A 9,630-nucleotide genomic window follows, 5' to 3' on the forward strand; every position below is an offset into this window, starting at 1 on the left:
TGTTTAGAAGGTAAGCCATGACATCATGAATAGGAACCAGAGGGTGGCGGTATGCACGTTTTTAGTTACCAATATAGAAGAAAACACGAAGAAGTATGAATAAGAAAGAAGGAATTTGGTAAAAGACCTAAATAAGGAGAAAGTAAAATTTGATTTGATAGATATTCTGCAGAAAAAAAGTAAAAAAAATAAATAAATAAATATTTATTTAAATATTCAATAATAACAGGAATAATAAGACGGATTTAATATTTGTAAATAAATTGCTATTATATTATTGAAATCAAAATGCTTAATGAAAGATAAATCTATCATAAAACTATTATTATATACTATTATAGTATAGCATAGTATACTATTGTACTACTATTATAAATATATAGATGCATAAATATAAGTATCTTTATGAATAGGGCCATTCGGATCCACGCTCCTCACCAGTTGGTGGCGGTAATGCACCAGAAAAGTTGTTTGCCAACCGCCATTAAAAGCAACAAGACAAAACACGAAGAAGAAGACAGAGGAACCCAGTGGTTTCTAGAATGTTTCCAGTCGATCATATTTTTCCCTCGGACGGCTCAGTTTGCCTCGCGCTAAAACACCAAAACTAACGTTTGATTATCGCAGATAACAATGGCTCTTCCCGGTATGTACTTTATTTTTGGTTTATTATTAGTGATATAGTAAAGTTATAAAGCAAAGACATTAAAAGTATCGCTAACCTTTCGATACCTCCGTATTCACATGAATCAAACTCCGTAATTTAGTGTTGACAGGATACTTTTTGTGTTCTTCTAATCCAAAGAAACTAGTTTTTGTGTGCTGATATTTACCATTCATTTCGATATTATGCATTAACAACTAATATATATTTTTTTTAGCTTTGAACAGTTTACTTATAGAAAAACAAAGAAATGTTTTCTTCATAGTTATACTGCTCCAAAACGGTAGAAGGTCAAGAAACAAATGTCTTTATTACTAAAACTAACTGTTTGTAGACTTATTTTATATTTCAACCTCGACCTTTTTTTACAGGGCCCAATAAGGACAACATCAGAGCTGGGTGTAAAAAATGCGGATACCGTAAGTAAAGCTTCTGTGTCGCAAACACAGAAATCGCTAACATTGGTTCAATTTATTATGAAACTATATATTACAGAGAAAATATGCAGGTTTTATTTATTCATTACTGCCACTCATGTTCAGAAAAAATATTTCGCACACATATTTTCTCCCTGCAGATATTTTTATAAATAATCATCTGAGCCCAGTTTGCCAATTTATCACCAGGGTATTGCGGGGTTTTTTTTTCTGATATGGAATGTACATTTTTTTTTCCAAATTTATTAAATCAAGTTAGGCTTCTTCTTTTCTACTGTTGAGGCATTTAGTTGCAATCTATGCTCATGGAGATGAGGTGAGAGATTCTGTATTTATAAGTCAGGAATCAGTTGTTTTAAAGCTTACTAATGCTTTCAGTTTTGGTTTTAATGATTATTACTACAAACATCATTATTAACCTTGATTGTTAAGATAAAAACAAAACAATACTGGCTAGTGCATGAATGTTTTTTTTTTTCTTTCCTTTGTTTTATTGTAGTTTTTAGTTTGTATTCTAACACCAATCAGCACATTTTATGATAGATTTATTTGTCATTAAGCTTTTTGATTTCAGTATATAACAATAGCTTCCTATGATATGCAGAAATTACAATTTCCAAAAATCACTGAAGTGATCCTTCCAAAGTGGAAAGTAGAATAGAAGTAATTGTAATTACCGGTACTAGGGGTGTAAATCAAACCCATCATGGCCATTCGATTCAGTATCGATTTCCTGACCCAACGATTCGATTATTTTTGATACTCAAGAATACACCACGATACGATTCGATTAATTGGTTCATTTTTTTTTTTTTTTTTTACCTTACAGGCTGGACAAAGTTTAAAATTTGAAATAAATCTATGAAAGCTGTAATATTGTAATGCATTTTATTTGAGAAACAACCACAAATAACAAGTAGAAAAGTTGCACTCCACCTATTCCTATTAAAACCTCATTCACTGAAAAATAATACTGCCCCTGCGTTAAAGATTCGGAAAGGCTTTGCATAAAAAACTACTGCACAATATCAGTCCAATGAGTGCAATTTAATACCTCGGCTCCAGACGTCCCCGCTCCCTCCGCAGACAGGAGGCCGGCTTGTTTTGTTTTTATAACCGAAATTGCGGAAAAAAACTTGTGAAGTTTGACCAGCTAGAAAATCGAGGTGCGCAAGAACGCTGGGACCCTTTTTCCACCTGGATCCCTGCTCTTTTTGGCCCTCATGTCCCTCCTTTGTAGGACTAAACTCGCCCCCACTTCCTCTCCGCCTCGACCATATCTAGACCCACAGCGTGTAGCACAGACCACGCTTCAATATTTGACATAAATCGAAAATGTCTGTGTCAAGCTTACTGCAACACACTGCTGTAAGAGTATCACCAGGAAGCGCGGTAGGAGGGAAAAATTGTTTTAGCGCCACCGCAGCAGGGGATTGAGAATCACGCCCAGGAGCAAAATGGATAAAAATAGACCGGAGGAAAAAAAAAACATGTAACGATACTCTTGCGGACCTGTCAATGCATCGGATCGTCGGCTATTGGATCGATGCATTGATACAAAACGGTTATTATTTACACCCCTAGTAATTACTCAGATCCCTGAAGCAGAACAAATGGAAAACTGTTTTTCGGGAGATTTTTTTACTTGCAATTTGGGGGCTGTAAAGTTGGGTGTTCTGAAGCTAGTGCCTGATTTACATCAATGCTGTCTCTCCATTTGTCTCGCAGCGGGCCATTTAACCTTCGAGTGCAGAAATTTTGTCCGGGTTGATCCTCAGAAAGACATCGTCTTGGATGTTAGCAGCACCAGCACTGAGGAGAGTGAAGATGACATTCCTTCCTCTCAACACAACGAGAAATTGGGACGGAATGTTCAGCGTCATAAAGGTAGGATTCCTTCTCAATAACTAACATAAAGTACTCGCATAGATGCATTTGCTCTAAGCATTTTACCAAAGACAGCTTCCAAAATCTTGGACAGTTCAAAGCAGGATTAGTTGAAGGACCCAGTCCAGGTAGACCTGTTCCTTGGATTTTCCAGGATTACAAAGCAGGCTACTGCTGCAATGTAGTCGACCAAAACCCAGGACAATTTTTTTAGGTATGAAAAGTAGGACATGTCTAGGAAAAAGAGGAGGTCTGGTCACCCGACCATATCAAACATTTGATGTTTCAGTGAGTGAGTGCTTGTTGCTATGATGCGTCTTTGCTCAGCAGCTTCATTCGTTGTAAACCAACCAATCGGCGCACAGCTCATCTAAATATTCATTAGCATACCATAAAAGGAAGAAAAATCTGTCGTTTTATTATAGGGCTTTTTACCAGGCTTGCATTAGGTCTCATAGAGCAGCAAATATACCATTTTCAGCCCAACCAATGTTACACACCCTATTTAGAGACCTTGAGGACCAAATACCCCAAATATAATCATACAATGACCCCTTTAAATCTTTCATCATTAGTAGCTCCAGAGCTGGCCCCCCACTGCCTCTGCCAGACTGAGGCATTGTCTCTATCCAGCATCATGCTCTGACTCCTCACTGTCTTTGCTCAGCTGCAGAAGGGGGCATAGACGGCTTCCTCTGCGCCAATCCGGTGCATACCAGCCAGGGTTCTTACTTTGATGTCCCGCTGATCCATTCTGGGCTCCAAAAAGCTGTCTCACCTTACCTCTGTTGTCCAGGGGATCCTCCCCTAACTGGGAGCATCTCTGGAGGATCTGGTGGACTCACAAACTCCACGTAGACCCGCTTGCTAAAATTCAGGGCTGCCTTGCTGAGCTCAAATTGGCAAGCAGCAGTAAAAAAAAATATATATGAGGCGGTGAAGCAACAGAAGTAGATATTATTGCCTGCCGTGCAAACTGCTGGTGGCATGTCAGAAGGCAGAGGCGACAGCATCCCAATGTAGAGACTTTGTCTCTGGATTACATTTGGTGTCAACGCACTGTTAGAGTATGGGCATGTCTTCCCAGAGCTCTCATTTTCTCTCCACAATTTACATTTTTCAGATTCTCATGATGAAGATGAAAACAAAAAAAGACAGAAAAGAAAGAAGAGCAAGGATAGAAAACCAAGAAAAAGGTAAGAAGTATTTTAATACTAATAATAATAATTGAACTTTATTAATCTCACATAAGAGAAATTTATTTCTGCATTTAACCCATCCCCATGGGGATCAGTGGGCTGCCATCATGGGTCGCCTAGGGAGCAGTGTGGGGTTAAAGGTCTTGCTCAAGGACCCAGAGTGACAGAACTTTAGGATTCCAAGCTCAATGCCATAAGCAATAGGCCTAAACATTGTCTCGTTAAAACATTACAGTCACAAGGAGCAAATGTTCTTAATTTGACATTAGGAAAAATCAATAGAACATATTTATTTTATTTTTTAAATTTAAAGTTAATAGAACCGAAAGAATGTGCTACATCTGTGTTCTTTCATCTTTACCTAGATCCTTATCATCAAGCGATGAAGAACCAAAAAAGAGAAAGAAGCGCAGCAGATCGCGCTCCTCATCAGACGACGAGAACAGGAAAAAGAAAAAGAAACAAAGTCACAAGAAGAAAAGCAAAAAGAACAAAAAGGAGCACGGAAAACATCACAAGAAGAAAGAGAGAAAGAAGAAACATAAATCATCATCCTCTTCGTCATCTAGTGACTCTTCAGAAAGTGACTGAGCCGCCTATCCGTAAAGCCTCACGTGTCTGAGGTATTTATAGAGCAGATTACGACAACCAGTTTTTTTTTTTTTTTTAAAGATTCTTTGTTTGCTTTTTTTTAACCTGTGTCTACACACCTCTAGGTCTGTAAATATGGCGCCACCATCAGTTGTTTTTCTGCTTTCTTAACTAGTTTAGACAACATACTGTGATCAGTTTATAAACTGCTTTCATCATTATTTATGCGCAATAATCTTTATTTGAAGCTGGTGTACGATATCATTTGTGTATCAGTGGAAACTGTCATTCAAAGCAAGAGAAACATTCCATCATAATAATGATGCAGATGTATTTCTATTATTACCGTATGTTTTATAGTAAAAGGTCAAATATGAACCAAACTTCTGGACTCTAAAGTAACTGGATTTTTGCTGTCATGTTTCTTTGTAGTTCAATTATGAAGGCATATAACAGTAAACAAATTTGGTTTGTGCAAAAGCTGTATAAAAAGTACTGGTGTTGGTGTAAGCTCAACAGTCTTCAGCAGGATATATATTTTTTCCACTAATGGTGCCCATCTGGCCTCTAGTCCTGTGAGGATTTATTTATTCCACAGAAACGATCAATTTTACTCATTAGTTCTTACAGAATTTATCCTTTTTTTTTAACTGTCTCATTCCTTCTTATTAAAAATACTCATTTTCTTTAAAAAGTCTGTTTTAAATATCATATTACATGCATGTGTAGTACAGACAAAAATCAAGAGAGGGCAGCAAAAGACTTTTTATGGTAGGTACAGATCTTCAATGACAGAATGCTCAGGGATGATCCCAGAAATCTTGCTAGTTGTTCCAGTTTATTTTCTTTAAAAATCCGTCAAGCCAGTACTGTCTAACTTGAGGAGTCAGTGTAAATAAACCCAACAGGACGCCTATAGCAACATTTTACATGTATAATAAAATAGTGATGGTCAGTCTGCCATCACATTATCTCGAAAATAGCTTAAAAGAACACAAACATCTAGAAATACTGTTATCTCTAGTCAAATAATGTTAAAATACAAAACCAACTGGATAATGGTTATCAATAAAATTTTGAAATGGCTCATACTGTCTAGTTTTTTTAATTATTCTTAGTCCCCCTGGTGGTAGAGATGTGAACGGTAAGACACCACACTCCATCATCTGAGATTACTGCCGTCATCTATTCATGTGGGATGGAAGAAATCAAACAGATCTATACGAGAGGTTTTAAACTTCCTGACTCTTGATCAATTGGCCAAGCAATCATGAATGGGCGGCAGTAGTGCTTTGGCTTTACTCCATAATGGAAGAGGCCTCTGTGTCAAACATCTATCTTTGTACAACAAATATTTAGAAGGATTTTAATGAATACAAAGACTCTAGAAAACATAATCAGAGGGAGATCTGATTCATGAACTTTACGCACAGTCTGAGAGGATGAATGGACTTTGTGAGCCTGAGGCCTGCCTACCAAATGACGTTTAATGAAGTTAACACCTTCAGTAACGGATTGGGGAGGATGAAGCGCAGCAACCATAGATCTAAATAACACAGGAAATGTCTAAACGAAGATAAAGTGAAATTCCTCTTTCCTTTATTAAACTAGCTCAGCCACGTCCAACGTGTGACATGAATTAGTTCTGATTTTTTTAGATAATCAAAAAGTATAAGAAATGGGAAAGTAAAACATTTTGTGTTTCAACAAAGGGTTGTTTCATTTCCAACAATTACGTTTAGAGTGCAACAGTAATAGGCTGTCTGGCTGACAGGCTGGTCTGTTGTTTGCAAAACTTTATCTTGACACACATTTACTTTTGAGCTGGCAAAGGCTGTACACTTAATCTACTGTTCCTTACTTTACCTCCATGGTCTTTTGTAAACCACAGAGAAAAGGCTGTGCGCTGTCAAAGGAAGCCTAGCTTCATCAGAGCTGTTAGGCTTTCATATTGAAGACTGACAAGCAGACTGTAATATGCAATATGCATAGTCCTCCCTCACCCACACTTGGTACTATACCTTTTAAAAGCCCTACTTTTTACAGACCACTTTGACTGGTTTCTTTTACTTCAGGTGTATTCATTCCCACATCAAACTTTTTAATAAAGTTATAATATTATCCAGTTAATAGATCTCCATATACATAAAAAAAAAATCAATATTTGTTCTTAATGTGTGAGGCTGTGAATAAACTAAGTGATTGCATTTTTAGAAAGATCCACATTTATGAGACTTATCTTGGCTAGTATTTGATATTTTTTTTAAAACCAAGAGGACTTTCTGAGCTCTGAGGAAGGTGATTAAGGAAAAACAGGGGGTATCCCTCCCACTACACTTGATTAACCCTACAATGCCAAATGTATCGTATTTGATACATACGGTTTCTGAAATGTTTTGCATCTGACACCTTTTGCATAATTTAATGGTAAAAACTTTGCTCAAAATCCTGTTGTACACAATCAGATATACCTGATAACAGCCATAAGAAGACTGCACAAAAAATAATCTTGACTTATCACATAGTAATAAATTATTAATATCAAAAATGTATTTCTGTTTTTTCTTTTTACATATTTTGTTAAAAGGACAAATAAGGAATTCAAACCAAAAAAAGTAATTTTCTGTTTTGTTTTATTCTTGGATCAGGCTTTAAAGGGATAAAACTGCCCACCAATCAAGATAGAGCTGATCACCTGATAAGTAATTTGCCTTTTTTCTTTGATACTGTTGATATTTAGATTCTTTCATTTTTGCTGTTAATTACATCTTAAAACTAATTGGTAATTACCAAAATATAAATCCAAGGACGTTATTATTAGTTGCTAGTTTTTGTTATTTCTTGGTACAATCTGAAGTCCCTATTTCGTCTTTCAATAGTTCAAATAGACTCCTGAATTTAAAGGACTCCTTCAGTCAGATTTGAATGAATATTGCATTAAGTTAGCACATTTTATATCACTACATGTCATATTTTGCTCAGAGGTTGGCTGCTATGACAATAGCCTTAAACTTAAAAAAAAAAAAAAAAAAAAACTCCTTTTCATGAGACAAACTGTAGAAATTGAAACAAAAATAACTTTAGCCCTTAAAAAAGATCAGCAATTTATTATCCATAGAAGAAGACTTGATATTTACTCTTAAAAATAATTTCTGGAGGAATATTGCAGATTAATGATGAAAGAAGTTGTCCCTGTAACAACAGAAAGAAACTTAGCAGCAAAAGAAAGTTAGATGCAACTTTAGCAGAGCAGATGGCCAGAGGACAAACTTGATGCAGACAATGAAATGAAGTTGAAGGAAGGCTACCATGTGCAGCCACACTGAGCAAACCATATGCTGTTTGTATAAGAAAGCAACTAGGTTTTCCTGTTTGCATCAGCTCATTGGCTTTTATTGAGCCTGTTTGGCTGCAGGAAAGTAGAGAGCAAATGGGACTCCATTGAGTCATTTAAATGGAAATGAGATGGTCAAACTCAGCAGAATGGCAGCATATCCTCAACAAAAAACATCTTTGAGGCACCACTCTATACCGTTAAGGAAATATGTTCTTCAAAAATGGGTGACCTGAGTAAATATAATATTGGTAAATGGTTTTTCATTATCGATAGACATGTTTTCAATTAGTTTCTTACATACTTTTAAGGTTTTATAGATATATATATATTTTTTTCTATTGCTTCATAAGAAATAACATAAGTAAAACAAAAAAACCCGGAAGTTTTAGTCTATTCTCACTGTCTGATCCCCATTAAAACAGAATCTTTGAAGGAAAAATTTCAAAATTACTGATGCAGCAACTTAGTGGGAATAACCCGAGCTGAGAGATGGCGCCGGTTTAGCGTCAGTAAGCACTGTTGAATATTATTTCAGAGGCAATCAGTTGGCGTGTCCCGCAGTACGGTGAGCACAGTGCTTGAGAAGTGCATTGGGGCCAAGGGGCAGATTGGAAGCTTTACATTTGCTACCAATTTAGCTCCTTCATCTTAAATTTCACTCCCCGCTTCCTCTGTTGGCCCTGAAACTAGGCCTAATGTAGCAAATGACCTGTAGGATAAATAGACAGCAGGCTACATGACCCCGGGCATCCAAAATGTAGGGCGTGATTAATACTACATTGCTGCACATGAAGCCTGTTCAGCATTCTCCAAAAATTTACAGGAAAGGAAAACGGCAGGGTGAATGGGGTGAGTCTCCGTTCCTAACCCTCTCTTTTGGTCAAAACTTTTCTTTTTTTTTCCAGAGGTCTGTTATTACCGGTCTAGTTCCTGGGTTCTCCTCTGGAGCAGAGCTTGTTCATGTAAACCTTGTGGTTTTCAGGAATCGCTGGACTGACTGGGTGGCTTTCACTGGGGAATTAACACCAGATCGCATTGGATCATGATCAACAGGCAGCAAAACCTGTTTGGGATTGGACTGCTTTTGCAACTGCTGCTGGTTGTGCAGTTCCTCGGTTCTTGGAATATAGGTCAATTAGAACCTAACAAGACTATATATGTTTCTATTAAAGATAGACCTTTTTCATCAGGAATTAGATTATGTAAACATTAGATCACAAATTGTACAGTAAAATGCAAGACTTGTGATGTTTGAGTGTTATGAACTCAATTTGGAGCAAATGACAACTCTATCAGGACCTGGCTTAAAGCTACAGTGTGTAATTTTTAGCGACATCTAACATCCAGACTGCAGACCGCAGCAACATGAACATCTCCCCCCCACCGCTTCTCCCCCCCAACAGTACGGCGAGCGTTACGGGACAAAATGTCTTCCACAGCGTCCGCATCACCTACCTTCTCAAGTGATGAGGTTTGTTTACATAGATAATTTTAATTCTGCCATCTATTGTTCAG

The 9,630-nt window shown here is 37.0% G+C and overlaps 1 protein-coding gene across 1 annotated transcript; it reads left to right on the forward strand.

Annotated features, from left to right (window-relative positions):
- Positions 1–510: 510 nt before the first annotated feature.
- On the forward strand, positions 511–5,883 carry srek1ip1 (SREK1-interacting protein 1). The gene is made up of 5 exons (XM_015373039.1): positions 511–646; positions 1,036–1,083; positions 2,830–2,988; positions 4,112–4,184; positions 4,553–5,883. The coding sequence occupies exons 1-5, from the start codon at positions 634–636 to the stop codon at positions 4,776–4,778; spliced, it is 519 nt and encodes a 172-aa protein (XP_015228525.1). The 5' UTR covers positions 511–633; the 3' UTR covers positions 4,779–5,883.
- Positions 5,884–9,630: the final 3,747 nt, after the last annotated feature.

The sequence above is a fragment of the Cyprinodon variegatus genome, unplaced genomic scaffold (genome assembly GCF_000732505.1).
Source record: "Cyprinodon variegatus isolate N-32 unplaced genomic scaffold, C_variegatus-1.0 Scaffold80, whole genome shotgun sequence".
NCBI classification, from domain to species: Eukaryota; Metazoa; Chordata; class Actinopteri; order Cyprinodontiformes; family Cyprinodontidae; genus Cyprinodon; species Cyprinodon variegatus.